The sequence below is a fragment of the Pelophylax lessonae genome, assembly GCF_965119305.1.
Source record: "Pelophylax lessonae genome assembly, chromosome: 7".
Taxonomy (NCBI): Eukaryota; Metazoa; Chordata; class Amphibia; order Anura; family Ranidae; genus Pelophylax; species Pelophylax lessonae.
The window spans coordinates 281,321,010-281,338,985 of record NC_138774.1 but is presented as its reverse complement, the minus strand read 5'-3'; the positions used below and the strand labels follow the sequence as shown (position 1 = coordinate 281,338,985).

General features: G+C 45.4%; 2 protein-coding genes across 3 annotated transcripts in view; one reads left to right on the top strand and one right to left on the bottom strand.

The window, feature by feature from the left end:
- LOC309559671 (uncharacterized protein) overlaps window positions 1–564 on the bottom strand; it is an 81,598-nt gene extending 81,034 nt beyond the window's left edge. Inside the window, exon 1 of the mRNA XM_082263053.1 lies at window positions 327–564. Coding sequence (XP_082119179.1) covers window positions 327–387 — 61 coding nt within the window. The 5' untranslated portion in view covers window positions 388–564. The remainder of the gene's footprint in view (window positions 1–326) is intronic.
- LOC309559670 (uncharacterized protein) overlaps window positions 1–17,976 on the top strand; it is an 82,439-nt gene that overhangs the window by 3,066 nt on the left and 61,397 nt on the right. The gene's annotated exons all lie outside the window — the stretch shown is intronic.

Below are 17,976 nucleotides of genomic sequence, written 5' to 3'. Positions count from 1 at the left end.
TATTGTATGCCAAAGGTGATTCATTGGCTGTGTGCTTGATTTTATGCATCTGGTATTGGAATGGGATGTCCAGCAAGCTCAACTGGCGTGATGGTCAGGTGTCCATAACTATTTGCCCATATAGAGTACTTTTGTCATACTTTCCATAATTAAAAGAAGAAGCCCATTAGTTTTAATTTAAATCCCCCTTGGACTATATGTTCAGATTAATTGCTGTAATGATGGCATGTCATGAAGTACTATGAAAAGGGTGTGCTACATTTCAGGAACCTGCTTCTTGCATATAACCATTACTGGATCATTTTACAGTACTCAGATGTACTTACCTGTAATCCTTGTCATGGAAATGGTCAAAAACTCAATCATCTCTCCTTCTTCATATGCCATATTGGAGTTATTGTAGCACTTCCAAGAAAAATAGTAATATTTTGTCTTCTGCACAAATGCTAGGTATAAGCTGCAGCTTCAAGCTTCTAGGTAGCAACCACAATTTTTCATATATCCTGTTCCTATTGTTATCATTAATCTAGCAACAAGGAAAACTAGTTGTAGCAGTTTATAAATGTGATGGCTTGTTATATATTGTAGCAAGCTATCTATTAAGGGCAGGTCCCAGCGTCTGCCTCCCTCCCCCTTAAGTATTTTGAAAGTCAAGTAACAGTTGAATGATAACTCAAGCACAAACTTTTAAGTTTTGGATACATCATGGAAGAGTTTGAAAGTGGTCATCAATAGGATCCCTGTGCAAGACCAATGACTACTGGCCAGGTATAATAACTTTTTACTTTTTTTTTTTTTTTTTTTGTGGTATGCGACATACACAATGAAATAGTAGCTTTACAGAACATATAATCATAAAAACATATAAGAAATAGCCTTTGCACATTCAAGGTACATGAGCATCCTGCCATGTGAAGAATCATTCTGAGCTGTTTTTATAAGATACAGTGCATTAAAGTATTCATACCTCTTGAAATTTTCCACATTTAGTCATCATGTTACAATCAAAAATGTAAATGTATTTTATTGGGATTTTACATAGTTACATAGTAGTTGAAGTTGAATAAATACAATAGTCCATTCAGTTCAACCTGTGTAGGTGTGTGTGGATAGACCAATTTTGTGTGATAAACCAACACAAAGTGGCACAAATTTTTTCACAAGTTTTCAAATTTTTTTCCAAAGAAATATGTGAAAAGTGTGGCATGCATTTATATTCAGCCCCCCTCAGTCAATACTTTGTAGAACCCCTTTTTACTGCAAGTACAGCTTCAAGTCTTTTTGGGGATGTCTCTACCAGCTTTGCACATCTAGAGAAGGACATTTTTGCCCATTTTTCTTTGCAAAATAGCTCTGTGGCCAGGTGACAACTGCACCCTGTTGGAGGCAGGGGCGCAGCGCAAGGTAGTGAACCCAATAGCAGACTGCTGCGGATGGACCGGAACGTGAGCCCAAGATTCCCCAGGGCGCTGAGTCTAAGACCCAGCAGGTGTTCACCAGAGCCTCTAGTGGTGAGGATGGACTTGGCTGCAGCTGGGCCCAGGTCGCGGCCCCTGGGGTCCCCCAGGTCACGCTCCGTAGGGAGAGAAGGGAAGCAGTCACTCAGGACACACAGAATGGTGATGGGTAAGCCGAGGTCGGGGTAACAGACAGACAAGGGTAGTCAAGGGACAGGCCAAAGGTCAGGGTAACAGGCAAACAGGAATAGTCAGAGACAAGCCAAAGTCGGTACACAGAAGAGTAGTTCAAGCACACGGCAAACAGGAAACTAACACTGTTGAACAGCAAAGCAGACCTTCAGTGCACTGGTTAATATAGACTTCCTGTGATGACCTGGGTGGGGCAGTAACAGGAAGGAGAGGTGATAAAAAGGAACCAGAAGTACAGTCTGACCTCTAATACAGACATGATGGGACAGGTAAGCTTGCCAAACTATTGCCCATGACAATTGTCCATGACACTCAAGCTCTGTCAGATTGGATGGAGAGCGTCTGTGAACAGTAATTTCCAAGTCTTGCCACAGATTCTCAGTTGAATTTAGGTCTGGACTTTGACTGGGGTGTTCTAACACATGATGTAAACCATTCTATTGTAGCTCTGGCTGTATGTTTAGGGTCGTTGTCCTGCTGGAAGGTGAACCTCCGCCCCAGTCTCAAGTCTTTTGCAGACTCTAACAGGTTTTCTTCTAACATTGCCTTGTATTTGGCTCCAACCATCTTCTCATCAACTCTGACTAACTTCCCTGTCCCTGTTGAAGAAAAGCATCCCCACAATATGATGCTGCCACCACCATGTTTTACAGTGGGGATGGTGTGTTCAGGGTTATGTGTTAGTTTTCTGTCACACACAGCGTTTTGCTTTTAGGCCAAAAAGTTTAACTTTGGTCTCATCTGACCAGAGCACCTTCTTCTACATGTTTGTTTTGTCCCCCACATGGCTTCTCGCAAACTACAAACGGGACTTCTTTTGGCTTTCTTTCCACAGTGGTTTTCTTTTTACCACTCTTCCATAAAGGGCAGATTTGTGGAGTGCACAACTAATAGTTGTCCTGTGGACAGATTCTCCAACCTGAACTGTGGATCTCTGCAGCTCCTCCAGAGTTACCATGGGCCTCTTGGCTGCGTCTCTGATGAATGCTCTCCTTGCCCGGGATGTCAGTTTAGATGGACGGCCATGTCTTGGTAGGTTTGCAGTTGTGCCATACTCTTTTTCCATTTTCATATGATGGATTGAACAGCGCTCCGTGAGATGTTCAAAGCTGGGGATATTTTTTTATAACCTAACCCTGCTTTAAACGTCTCCACAACTTTATCCCTGACCTGTCTGGTGTGTTCATTGGCCTTCATGATGCTGTTTGTTCACTAAGATTCTCTAACAAACCTCTGGGGGCTTCACACAACAGCTGTATTTATACTGAGATTAAATTACTCACAGGTGGACTATTTTTTATTAGTTAGGTGCAGTGGCGGCCGGTTCGTTGTGGGCGCAGGAGAGCCGCCCCCCCTATCCATGCATCCGGCCCCCTAATCTACATGCAGGGGCGCCGGGCGCATGGAGTTCAATGGGGCTTTTTTTTTTGCATCACCTGATTAGAGCCAGAGGCTCTAATAGGGTAATGCAAAGGGTGGACCCGGGGCACAGAGCAGTGCGTCCCGAGCCCACCCATTGTGTGACAATAGCTAATGAAAATTCACTATTGTCACATAGATCCTCCTCCTGGCCAATCAGGGAGCGCGTCCGATACGTGCTTCCTGATTGGCCGCAAGGCAAACCCCATGCCATTGGCCGAGGAGGAGGCGGGAGCGGGAGGACTCATGGAGACGCCCCGCCGTGGAACTGAAGAGAAGCCGATGCCGGGACTGCTCCAGGGCTCCAGGTAAGTGCACTAGTTTGGGGGGGGGGGCGGCACACTGCATTGAAGGGGGCACGCACGCACGCTGGTCTCTGCATTGAAAGGGGCATGTACACTAGTCGCTACATTGAAAGGGGGCATGTATGCTGGTCACTACATTCAAGGTGGCATGTACGCTGGTCACTACATTCAAGGTGGCATGTACGCTGGTCACTACATTGAAAGGGGCATGTATGCTGGTCACTACATTGAAAGGGGCATGTACGCTGGTCACTACATTGAAGGGGGCATGTATGCTGGTCACTACATTGAAAGGGGCATGTATGCTGGTCCCTACTTTGAAAGGGGGCATGTACGCTGGTCACTGCATTGAAGGGGTCATGTACGCTGGTCACTGCATTGAAAGGGGGCATGTACGCTGGTCACTGCATTGAAAGGGGCATGTACGCTGGTCACTGCATTAAAAGGGGGCATGTACGCTGGTCACTGTTTTGAGGGGGGCACGCTGGTCACTGTGCATTGAAAGGGGGCACGCTGGTCACTGTGCATTGAAAGGGGGGCACGCTGGTCACTGTGCATTGGAAGGGGGCACGCTGGTCACTGTGCATTGAAAGGGGGGCACGCTGGTTACTGTGCATTGAAAGGGGGCATGCTGGTCACTGTGCATTGAAAGGGGGCACGCTGGTCTCTCTGCATTGAAAGGGGGCACACTATACCTTAATTAGTGAAGGCCCCTTGCACACTTTTGCGACCACAAAGTCACGCAATTTTTTACAGCGTTTTTTGCCGTAAAGCAATGCCTATTACATTTTTCTGTTTGCGCCCCCCTCCCCAAAAAAAAATTTTAAAGCACCAGCCGCCACTGGTTAGGTGACTTCTGAAGGCAATTGGTTCCACTAGATTTTAGTTAGCGTTTTTTTTGAGTAAAGGGAGCTGAATACAAATGCACGTGAAACGGTTATTGGTGCTGTGCCATTAATGTAAATTATTTCTTTGTGATCACTATATGTACCACATAAAATATTAGTGCCAGAAAATACGAAAAAAATAATAATAATACATAAACTAAATATGATACCCAAACTAGTTATTCAGCATAAATAAGATAAACGATCTGTTCAAGTGGTGCTTGTAAATCATGTGCAAAAATAGATAATTCAGTGTGCTCGGTTTATGTGAAACCACAGACATAAATATATTAAACAGTGCAATTCAAAATGAAAAGAGGTAAAAATAAAACATAGAACACACATAAGGATAGAGTCAGTTATTTGCTCCATATAGATACTGAGCTATTAGTATAGATGAGTGTGTCCCTTCACCATTAAGTGTGTTAATCCGGTGTCTCTTCCTTCTAGTGTTGTGACACCTATGTGATCATCATAAGCCTCTCACCTTACTGCTATAAGGTAAAACCATATAATGGTATCTTTTCCTGCTCCTTGGTGTATCTCCTCCTGCCTCTAGGGGTCCTCCTGCGTTTTATGGGATTGGTGTATCTCTATAATAGTGGGTCTTTCCTCTATGATGCTCAATTAACCACTTGCCGACCGCCGCCCGACTATATACGGCGGCGGTCAGGCCCTCCCAGGCAAAGTGACGTACCGTCACTAGCCTGGGAGCCAATAGGGGGCGAGCACGCGCCGCCTAAGGCGCGCTCCCGCCCCCGCTCGTACCCTAAGAAGCCTGCGCGTGTGACCGGCGGACCTAATGTCCGCCGGTCACTCGCGATCGTCGGGTGGAGAGGGAGAAAGGCAGGCGGCTAATGTAAACAAAGCCGCCTGTCATTCTTCCCTGTGTAAAAGCACAGATCATATGGTCCTGCTATGTAGGACCCTTGATCTGTGCTGTTACACACACAGCCACATCCAATCACAGTTAGAAGCACGCCCCTAGGGACACATTTAACCCCTCCCTCTCCAATAAAGTTAACCCCTTCCCTCCCAGTGTCATTTTTACAGTAACAGTGCATATGTATAGCACTGATTACTGTAGTAATGTCACTGGAACCCCCAAAAGTGTCAAAAATGTCAGTTAAGGGTCCGATCTGTCCGCTGCAATGTCGCAGTCCCGCAAAAAAAACACAGATCGTCGCCATTACTCGTTAAAAAAAAAAAACACCAAAAATGACAAAAATCTTTCCCTTTGTTAGTAAACGCAATAACTTTTGCCCAAACCAATCAAAATATGCTTTTTGTGATTTTTTTTTTACCAAACATATGTAGCAGAAAACAAATTGGCCTAAAATGTTAAAAAATTTAGATTTTTACATTTTTTGGGGGGGAATTTCATATAAAAAAATGTGAAAAATATTATTATTTTTTCAAATTTACGCTCTTTTTTTGTTTATAGAGCAAAAAGTAAAAATTGCACAGGTGATCAAATACCACCAAAAGAAAGCTCTGTTTGTGGGAAAAAAAGGACGTAAATTTCATTCAGGTACAGCGTCGCACGACCGCGCAATTGTCCGTTAAAATCACGCAGTGCCGAATCGCAAAATAGGCCCTGGTCAGGAAGGGGGTAAAATCTTCCGGGGCTTAAGTGGTTAAAATCCTGGGATATTGACCTGGTCAGTTAAGAAGCAGAGGGGGCTGCTAATCAGTTTCAGCTGTTTTGGTGTTAGTGAAATTAACAATAGGTGCACTAGATGGGCAACAATGAGACAACCTCCAAAACAGGAATGGTTTTACAAGTGGAGGCCACAGACATTTTCTGTTGCTGTTGCTGGGCCAAAAAAATTCAGCTGAACAGTGATTGCAGCAGATCAGTTGCTGTCATCGTTTGGGTATTCTAAAAACTGAGGGAGATTTATCCATTTGTGCTTTTAACATGGATAAAGGAAACTATTAGTTGACCGCTGAGCTGAATAAGAGAGTTTCATTTTGCACTTTTACGTAAAATTTGCTTCAAAAAAGTTATTTTTCAAAACTAAGAGCTACCAGTGCTCCTGGCTATGTTCCATGTCTTTGTTGATAGCTAGGGATAGCTTACTATTAAAGCTAGTGCCAGCGTTAGGACTAGAAATGCCATCAGGTGAATCATTAAAACGTAAGTTTATCTTTAGAGTTAGTGGCAAGTTTACCATTAGGATTACTATTTTTTTGGTAAAAGAACAGTTTCAGAATAGTTGAAAAGAGCTTCCATAACCATGGGGGTAATACAAACCCTTTGGCCATTGTTTCCGGTGCATTTCTCTAAATTTCTAAATTTTTTGCAAAATGTCCCACTTTTGACCAAAATTTCTGCAAAAGCAAACTCCCATTTTCCCCCATCCAAACTAATCATCACAGTCCTACCAAATAGGCAAGTGTAACATTTACCCATAACGCATGTCAGGTCACCTGTGGCCAGGTGACAACTGCACCCTGTTGGAGGCAAGGGCGCAGCGCAAGGTAGTGAACCCGATAGCAGACTGCTGCGGATGGACCGGAATGTGAGCCCAAGATTCCCCAGGGCGCGGAGTCTAAGACCCAGCAGGTGTTCACCAGAGCCTCTAGTGGTGAGGATGGACTTGGCTGCAGCTGGGCCCAGGTCGCGGCCCATGGGGTCCCCCAGGTCACACTCCGTAGGGAGAGAAGGGAAGCAGCCACTCAGGACACACGGAATGGTGATGGGTAAGCCGAGGTCGGAGTAACAGGCAGACAAGGGTAACCAAGGGACAGGGCAAAGGTCAGGGTAACAGGTAAACAGGAATAGTCAGAGACAAGCCAGAGTCGGTACACAGAAAAGTAGATGAAGCACACGGTAAACAGGAAACAGGAAACAAACACTGTTGAACAGCAAAGCAGACCTGCAGTGCACTGGTTAATATAGACTTCCTGTGATGACCTGTGGGGGGCAGGAACAGGAAATAGAGGTGATAAAAAGGAACCAGAAGTGGAATCTGACCTCTAATACAGACATGAAGGGACAGCTAAGCTTGCCAACCATTATTGCAAGTCCATGACAACGCAGGTGTACAGACACTATAACTGGCTTTTGTGTTCTTTACCTAGAGCAGCATCCTTTCCCATAAAGCAAGCAGGCCTACCGGTACTCGGTCCCCCTTAGGTCTTATACACAATGCTATAATGCCTGGCCACCACTCAAAGCAAACAGGTACTTGCGGTTGGCAGACAGACAGAGTGGTTCAATAACAGTCCAGGTACAAGGCAGGCAAGGTTTAGAATAGTTAGGCTCAATCTGTAGTCAAAAGGCAGGCAGAGTTTAGAGAATACTCCGATATCCGATCAGAGGTCATCAACAAGGGAATCCAAACAGCAGAGCAGGACAGACAAACAGGCAGCTTGGGCACATGTAACTATCACAAGCATGAGACTGCAGACTTGAATGGCTTAAATCAGGTTTGGTCTTCACCCAGAGACTGGCCACATCAATCACCTTGCAGGTGGACAGACAAACAGGGATGCATCATAGCCAAAACAAGGATGCTGGAATGGGACCAGCAGCTGTCATAGAACAGGAGCTGTTCTGACAAAGAACAGGACACGTTCCTGACAGCAAGTAGCAAATATGTGGGAAAACATTTGGAGTGCAAGTAATATATCTATAGCGTCTATAACCCTCATAGGCATTTCAAGACCTGTGCCCATTGTCTACAATGCAGTCCTCCAAATAGGAAAATTTTGGCAAGATGTCCCAATTTTGGCCGAAAATTTTGGGGACGCAAACTCCCATTTTTCCCTCATCACAGTCCAAATCTGCAGACAGGTAACAAAAGTTTAGGTAATATTTAGCATGAAATTGATAACTAACTCAATCTGTCTAGGCCAGGCATGTCCAACCTGCGGCCCGGGGGCCACATGCGGCCCGGAACCACAGGCAATGCGTCCCGGAACCACAGGCAATGCGGCCCACTGCCCCCTGACAATTTAATTTTTTTTGCTGGGGAGGAAGGAAGGCGGGTCGGGGGCACGGCCACAGCGGCTTCCAGCTAACTGTAGGCAGAGGCTGACACTGAAGGAATCATCCTCTAGTTGTGTTAAATTAGTGCTGGGGAGGGGGGCGCGGCAGTGCGGGAAGGGCGCGGAGGCGTTTTATTACTTATATATCTTAACTATACAGTAGTATATATTTTATATGCGGCCCGAGAAAATTTCTCTACACTCAATGTGGCCCAGAGAGGCCAAAAGGTTGGACACCCATGGTCTAGGCTGATGTCCACCATGGGCCGTCCATGTCTCATGAATATAAGTCATAAGCCAGAGAAAACATTTTTGAATTACCATTGCTTTTTAGCTTGGATTAGTTTACTCTTCACTGATTTGTCACATGAATGGCATTTAATATTCTATTACAAGATATTGGTAATAATCTTTGTAGCACATAGCACTGTCATACAACTATATAGACAACGTAACTTTTCCAAGGTCCATTAGCAATATAATCCATCAAAAATATAAGTTGGTGGGAGAAGTTGAGGAATATTAATTATAAATCAAGCGATAAATACTAGAAACTGGTAAGAAGACTGCAGGTTTACTCAATGCCATACAAAAATGTCACTGAATGCTTCATAGTTGAGGCTGTACTTACCATAATGGTACATGTGGGCCAAGGCCTAGGGTCACATGGAGAGTCTCTGAATTGACAATGTAATGTTTTCTAATTTTATTTCTCTTTTCTATCTACGTCTGAACCATTGTAGATGAATTCAGCAGCCCCCCCCCCAAAGTGGGGGCAGGAGTCCAGGGAATGTTGAGTGTAGGGCATGAGAAAAGTGATTTTGGCAAAATTAATTCCACCAATGAATTACGGATTTTAGAATCAGCTAAATCATCTATGACTTAGACCTCTCCTGGGTGACAAAGGAGGGTCTTGTTGGACCTTTTGTGTTCACTGCCTGCAACGATAATGTTTTATCACTGCTCATATCTCATATCTTCGGAATGTGGCCAGTCTCTTTGCTTGTGACAAGTGTCCAGGGGATGTTGAGAGTGGGAATGAGTGGAGTGATTTTGGCAAAATTGATTTCCCCACCAAATTGCTGATTTTACTGTTACCAACTTTTCCTCCAACAAGGAGCCCCGATATGTAGATTTACATGTAGAAAGTCCAATAAGGGACAGCTAGAAGGAAAAATTGTAGCTTTATGCCTCTGCCTACCATTAGTTGGAAGCCACTGTGGCCAAGCCCCCGACCCGACTTCCTTCCTCCCCAGCAAAATAAAATTGTTAGGGGCAGTGGGCCGCATTGCCTGGGGTTCCGGGCTGCATGTGGCCCCCGGGCCGCAGGTTGGACATGCCTGCTCTAGACTCTGGGGCCAGATGGGCCTTTGTGCTGGGGGGACGAGTTTAGGTATTTGGGGCATGCAGGTGAGGTGGGATCTGGCTGCTTTTACTAAAAAAAAAATTGTATCCCCTGCTTTTGCTACTCCGGGAATGGTGTGCCTCATGGACCAATCTCCCACTCAATCTTTTGGTGATAATTATCTTGCCCAAATTTACAAATGTTTTTTGGAATTGCCCAGAGATAGGCCGCTGCGTGAGTATGTTTATTTGGCATGGGATCCTTCCCCAGTTGGTGAAATCCACCATACAACACCCACAGCGTTTCAGGGGTTTGTCCCTTACCAATTTCCAGACTTATTATTGGGCGGCCCTCCTGGTTACTCTCCATTGGTGGTTTGGTGGATCTTCAATGCTGTGATCTCTCTGGAGGGTGCATTTCTTGGCTCTCTTTCAGAACTCCAGAATCTGGTATCTGGGACCGAGGGCTTATGCCATGCTTCCTAATCTTACTACAGCCATTTTATGGGTGTGGGGAGCAGTTTGGCCTAGATTTCTTCAGGTAAATCATTGGTCACCCACGCAGGGCAGCCATCAGAAATGTCGGGGCCCCTTACACAGCTTTAGGCCTGGGCCCCTCCGGCCTGAAAACCAATATTCCCCAGGACCCACCCTCTGGCCGTCCCACGAGTCCTTCAATGCACACACTTATTTTAACACTCTTACAACTTAATACATGAAAATGAATCCAATCCAGCAAAGAGATGACCTCAAATATTCAGCAAAGAGAAAGCCCAATCCAGCAAAGAGACTTCCCTTCGGCTGCATCGGCTTACTCTTTGGCCGCCCTGCTTGAGCAATTGCTAGTTACTACAAAAACAACAACTCAATCTCGTTGGTTGGGGCCTGGCCAGCCGGGCCCCTCAGAATCCCTGGGCCCCCTACATGTGTATGGGCTGTCCCCCCCCCCTGATGGCAGCCCTGCACCCACGCAAACCCCTGTAGGGGAATCCTACATTGCTTCACTTTCGCACCATTCCAGATCCCCAGGTGTGGACCAGATATGGAATTAAGACTTTGGGAAATAGTATGCCATCTGGCTCTTTGCTACTCTTTTCCCACCTCTCTAGGAAATTTTGCCGGGCTGGATGCTCTTTCGGTACGTTCAACATCACTGTGCCGTCAGGGCTCAATTTTTTCTTGTGCCCATCCTCCAAGCCAGCCCGATTTGAAGAATTTCTAGATCAAGATGACCTAAGTAAGCCTCTTTCTGCTCTATATGCAGCTTGCCTATGTATGGACTCTCTGATGGTAAGGCAGTTGTGGGATCTATGAAAAGCTGACATCCCAGCCCTTGACAAAGAGGACTGGAAGGATTGCCTGGAGCTGGAGGCCTGTCCTAAATTGGTTATTTCTTCCAGGTATAAATTGATACAAATTACATTTCTTCATAGGGTCTATTACATGGCGGTATGGGTAAATAGGATTTACCCTGAGCGTAAACCTACTTGCCGGAGATGCCTGCTCTACCCAGGCAGTGCCATTTTGCTTGGGGCCCCCAAATTCCTTTAAACGGCCCTGCCAGGCACCTATATTCACATATTTTGGGAGTGCCCTAAAGTTTCTCAGTTTTGGTTGGAAGTCAGTGACCTCCTTAATTCTTGCTTTCAGCTAAGCCTTTCTGTGATCCAAGGACTTGCTCTTCTGGTTATTCATGATGATGACCAAAGACCACACCATATGAAACTATTAAGCTCTTATTTGTCACATCAGGAAATCTTGAGTAAATGAGCCTCTGTTTCTTCCCCTACTGTATCGTCCTCGGAGTACATGATAGATGTGTTCTGCTGCTGTATAAGTTGACCTATCTTAACTCGTGGCTGCCCCTGGAAGTAGGAAAAGGTCTGGCTTCCTTGGACATCTCATTAGTAGACTTGGCTTTTTCACACGGATTGTCCTTTGGGAAGATCCCCCCCCCCTACATTTTCTTTTAATTTTTCCCTTCTCACTTCTCTTTTTATTGATGTGTCCCCATGAGGGAGATTCACCCTCTCTATCTGTCCCATTTACTGTTATCATAGAAAGTGAAAGTAAAATAAAATCCCAAATTTTGGGTTGACACCAGAACAGTAATAGAAGGGAAATCTTCGGATGGGGACACTCATTTTGATGAGTCTCCAAATGCCCCTGTACCACTAAGGGGGGTGAAGATCGCACTGAACTGACTTGATCAGTCACTGTTTGTTAGTAAGTCAAGATGTGGGTGGGTATATTGCCAAAAGTATTGGGACGCCTGCCTTTAAAAGCGCATGAACTTTAATGGCATCCCAGCCTTAGTCCGTAGGGTTCAATATTGAGTTGGCCCACCCTTTGCAGCTATAACAGCTTCAACTCTTCTGTGAAGGCTGTCCACAAGGTTTAGGAGTGTCTATGGGAATGTTTGACCATTCTTCCAGAAGCGCATTTGTGAGGTCAAGCACTGAAGAACTGGATTGCAGTCTCTGCTCTAATTCATCCCAAAGGTGTTCTATTGGGTTGAGGTCAGGACTCTGTGCAGGCTAGTCAAGTTCCTCCACCCCAAACTTGCTCCTTCCTGTGTTTATGGACCTTGCTTTGTGCACTGGTCCAAATCATTTGGTGGAGGGGGGGATTATGGTGTGGGGTTGTTTTTCAGGGGTTGGGCTTGGCCCCTTAGTTCCAGTGAAGGGAACTCTTAAGGCGTCAGCATACCAAGACATTTTGGACAATGGCTCGCAGTCCCTGCTCTAATTCATCCTAACGGTGTTCTATCGGGTTGAGGTCAGGACTCTGTGCAGGCCAGTCAGGTTCCTCCACCCCAAACTCGCTCATCCATGCCTTTACGGACCTTTCTTTGTGCACTGGTTCAAATCATTTGATGAAGGGGGTATTATGGTGTGAGGTGGTTTTTTGGGGTTTGAGCTTGGCCTTTTAGTTCCCTCTTCTGGAGAAAGCTCCTAATCAGGTATGTCTGTGGGGATCAGACGGATTTGTATCCGGAGTGTATCCGAGTATGAATACCATTGTCATCCGATTCTGGTGCGGACCCAAAAAAAGTGTCCTGTGCGAGTTGTGTCTGGATTCAATGCAAATTCAACCATACAATCTATATGGCTGAATTTGCATCGCACAGACATCGCATGCGATTTGCAGAGCAGTGCGCTGTGAATCACATGCGATGTCTGTCATCACATAGCTATGAACCAGCGCTTAATCACACAAAAACTGAAAGTGTAATCAGCATGCAATTTATCTTAGTGCCGGTTCACATACAGTGGGTACGGAAAGTATTCAGACCCCCTTAAATTTTTCACTCTTTGTTATATTGCAGCCATTTGCTAAAATCATTTAAGTTCATTATTCATCCTCATGAATGTCCACATAGCACCCCATACTGACAGAAAAACACAGAATTGTTGACATTGTTGCAGATTTATTAAAAAAGAAAAACTGAAATATCACATGGTCCTAAGTATTCAGACCCTTTGCTCAGTATTTAGTAGAAGCCCCCTTTTGATCTAATACAGCCAGGAGTCTTTTTGGGAAAGATGCAACAAGTCTTTCACACCTGGATTTGGGGATCCTCTGCCATTCCTCCTTGCAGATCCTCTCCAGTTCTGTCAGGTTGGATGGTAAACGTTGGTGGACAGCCATTTTTAGGTCTCTCCAGAGATGCTCAATTGGGTTTAAGTCAGGGCTCTGGCTGGGCCATTCAAGAACAGTCACAGAGTTGTTGTGAAGCCACTCCTTCGTTATTTTAGCTGTGTGCTTAGGGTCATTGTCTTGTTGGAAGGTAAACCTTCGGCCCAGTCTGAGGTCCAGAGCACTCTGGAGAAGGTTTTTGTCCAGGATATCCCTGTACTTGGCCGCATTCATCTTTAACTCGATTGCAACCAGTCGTCCTGTCCCTGCAGCTGAAAAACACCCCCACAGCATGATGCTGCCACCACCATGCTTCACTGTTGGGACTGTATTGGACAGGTGATGAGCAGTGCCTGGTTTTCTCCACACATACCGCTTAGAATTAAGGCCAAAAAGTTCTATTTTGGTCTCATCAGACCAGAGAATCTTATTTCTCACCATCTTGGAGTCCTTCAGGTGTTTTTTTAGCAAACTCCATGCGGGCTTTCATGTGTCTTACACTGAGGAGAGGCTTCCGTCGGGCCACTCTGCCATAAAGCCCCGACTGGTGGAGGGCTGCAGTGATGGTTGACTTTCTACAACTTTCTCCTGACTGCATCTCTGGAGCTCAGCCACAGTGATCTTTGGGTTCTTCTTTACCTCTCTCACCAAGGCTCTTCTCCCCCGATAGCTCAGTTTGGCCGGACGGCCAACTCTAGGAAGGGTTCTGGTCGTCCCAAACGTCTTCCATTTGAGGATTATGGAGGCCACTGTGCTCTTAGGAACCTTAAGTGCAGCAGAAATCTTTTTGTAACCTTGGCCAGATCTGTGCCTTGCCACAATTCTGTCTCTGAGCTCTTCAGGCAGTTCCTTTGACCTCATGATTCTCATTTGCTCTGACATGCATTTGTGATCTGGAAGGTCTTATATAGACAGGTGTGTGGCTTTCCTAATCAAGTCCAATCAGTATAATCAAACACAGCTGGACTCAAATGAAGGTGTAGAACCATCTCAAGGATGATCAGAAGAAATGGAAAGCACCTGAGTTAAATATATGAGTGTCACAGCAAAGGGTCTGAATACTTAGGACCATGTGATATTTCAGTTTTTCTTTTTTAATAAATCTGCAACAATGTCAACAATTCTGTGTTTTTCTGTCAGTATGGGGTGCTATGTGTACATTCGTGAGGAAGAAGAATGAACTTAAATGATTTTAGCAAATGGCTGCAATATAACAAAGAGTGAAAAATTTAAGGGGGTCTGAATACTTTCCGTACCCACTGTATATGCGATGCGGGAACCCTGCGAATCCACTGCAGGTTCCCGCATCGCATTCAAATCGCAGGCAGTTCACACTGCTATATGAGAAATGCTGGGCTAATACGAAGTTAACGACACCCCCAGATCAGTTTGCATACTGTCATTTCGGACAGGAATTGGATCGCATGGTGGTTCACACTGATTCTGCTGCGGACCCAAAAAGGGTCCCGTGTGTCCGAATGCGATGCAAATTCAGCCATGCAAGCTGTATGGCTGAATTTACAACGCACAGACATTACATGTGATTTGCAGAGCAGTGCTCTCCGAATCACATGCAATGTCTGTCATTGCACGAATGTTAACCCGGGGACTAAAAGTGACTGTCAAGTAAAGTTCAAAGATAAAAAAATCCTCCAGTGATAATCAATCAGTCCAAAAAGAAACGGGTAACCCTTTAGGTGTTCACACAATCCACCATCAGCAACTACTAGCAGCTCACCTCCAACTTTGACTCCGGTTTCACCAGGGAGTCAAAGTACGATGTTCCCCCTTGGGGATAACGAGGCTCTGTGTAGAGATAAATATATATGGCAGGGCTGCTGTTAGAAATCACAGGGCCCTATACAGCCTACCTGACAAGGCTCCCCCTCCTGGCCAAAAGTGGACATAAATTTATCAGTTCCTTTCTTTGCAGCCTCAGAAGCACAGAAGCACAGATACTGCGGCAGGCAGCCGCTCCTGCGTGAACGGACGTAGGTATACGTTGGTCGCGCGCCTGCAGCTAGGGGGCGAGCGTGCGCCGACAGTGGCACCCTTCCGCCCCCACTCGTCACTGGGGACTCCGATGCACGGGGCAGGCAACTCCGATTGCCGCCTGCCACCCGCGATCGCTCCCCGCTAAGAGAGAAGAACGGTCAGCTGTTGTAAACACAGCTGACCGTTCTTCTCTCTGGAATGATCACAGAGCGCCTGTGATCCTTTTATATAGGATCACAGGTCTCTGTGATCATTTCACAAGCCCCGCCCCCATACAGTTATAATCACGCCCCTAGGTACACATTTAACCCCTTGATCACTTACTGTGTTAACCCCTTCCCTGCCAGTGTCATTAGTACAGTAACAGTAAATATTTTTAGCACTGATTACTGTAGTAATGTCACTGGCCCCCCCCCCCCCCCCCCCCCCAAAAGTGTCAAAAATGTCAGTTAGAGGTCCGATCTGTCCGCCGCAATGTCGCAGTCCCGAAAAAATTTGCAGATCGCCGCCATTACTAGTAAAAAAAAAAAAAATGACATAAATCTTTCCTGTAGTTAGTAGACGCGATAACTTTTGCGCAAACCAATCAAAATATGCTTTTTGCGTTTTTTTTTTTTTTTTTTACCAAAAATATGTAGCAGAATACAAATTGGCCTAAAATGTTAAAAAATTTTGATTTTACATTTTTTTTTTTGGGGAATGTTATATAGCAGAATGTGAAAAATATTTATTTTTTTCAGAATTGTCGCTTATTTTGTTTATAGCGCAAAAAAATAAAAATCGCAGAGGTGATCAAATACCACCAAAAGAAAGCTCTATTTATGGGGAAAAAAGGACGTCAATTTTATTTAGGTACAGTGTCGCACGACCGCGCAATTGTCCGTTAAAATAACGCAGTGCCGAATCGCAAAAAATGGCCTGGTCATTAAGGGGGCAAATCCTTCCGGTCCAGAAGTAGTTAATGAATAGGAAACACTCTGAGGTGTCCTGCTAATTCAAAAACGGAAGCATAGCCAACACAGATTACTATGCTTCAGTGATGAATGGACACAGGAGCGATTGGTACCATTCGCTCACTGTGTTCATTCAGGAAAGGAAGCAGCCGGGAAATTACATATTTACTGGCCCCTTCCCCCGCTCTCTGTCCTGAAGCATCACCCGTTGTGCCCACAGTAGCTGCCAGCAGAAGTAGAGAGGAGGGAAGCCGGAGGTGCTGTGGGGGAAAAGGGCAAACAGGGGGCCTGGAAAACAGATGTGCTAGGACCAATCCCCCTGCAGTGCAGCCGGAGGGGGAAAGAGGAGGAGAAGTTGTCAGCGCTGCAGGGGGGAGGCAGAAGTGGAACGGTGGCTGCAATAAGACAGTACAGCCGGCCCTCCTGCTCAGCAGGTGCCTGTGCCCCCCCTTTGAACTGATGGTGCTCATGCCCAGTACAAGAGGGCTGTCTGTACTGCCTTATCAGCGGCCCTGGTTCCTGGATGTATCAGGATCCCACTAATTCCTCACGCATAACAGTCAGCCATAGGAAAACAAAAACAGCATATCTAGGGCTCTCCGAAAAAACGTGTTTATTATGCCAAAAATATAACATGAGCACGCACATTGTACAGCACGAAGCCGTGATAGCTGTAATAGGCTCCTAGTAAAAGTCCACCGGCTCACAGACGTCAATTCGGTAATGAAAATCAAGTATCAGCTCCTCCTTCCAAACGCGTTGCGTCTTCGAAAAGACTTCTTCAGTGGGGTGGAGCCATCCGAACCGAAAAAACACGTTTTTACAGAGAGCGCTAGATTTGCTGTTTTTGTTTTTCCTATGTGTGAGGAATTAGTGGGATCCTGATACTTGACAGTCACTTTTAGATAGGTACATTGTATGCTGATTTCACTTTCAGTTTTTGTGTGTGATTCAGTAACGATGCATTAATGTTTATTCACGCCATTTAATTATTTAACATGTGTAGCAACTTTGGGTGTATACAGATTATACATGATTGCACTGTATTCATATTATATTCAGAATAATGAAAGTGAAGTGAAATCACTAGAATACTGGCAGCAATCAATTTGCACTGTTTTTTTTTCTTCTTTTCTTTTGTATATACACAACATATTTGGTTTATTTTGTTGGGATTGCGCTGATTGAGACACATTACATTATTTCAGGATGGATTATAAGGAGATTCCTGTTACCTCTCAATTATCACGATAATGTATTGCAGGGGTTGCAGGGTTGCAATTGCAACCGGGCCCCATGCCCAAGGGGGCCCCTGTACACCTGGATAGGAGATGGGGGGGGGGCAGCATGTAGAGAAATCACTGTCCTCCTTTTTCCTCCTGTAGCTGCAGGAGGACAATGGAGGAGATTGGTTCCTCTTTGTGCTGTCCCCGCCACTCCTCCTATCCAGCTCTCTTGTGTTCTGCTTTCTCTGGGCCCCTCTGTGCTCCCCTAGCACCCCCCCTACTGTGATGCCCCCCCCCCCTGTGCTCCCTTCCCTTTCCTGCCGGCTGCTGCAGGGGATGTGTTCACAATAGAAAACCAGGAAAGGGTCGGTAAATATGTCATTTACCAGCTCCTTCCTTTTCTGAATGGACAGAGTCATAGTCAGTGACATTGTAAAAAAATAAAATAAAATGATAAAAAAATAATACAAATAAAATACCAAAAAATAAAAACTACTGACACCAGTGGGTGAACTTCCAGGATCGCCAAGGTCACACTTGTGACCGGGCCCTGGCATTCCACC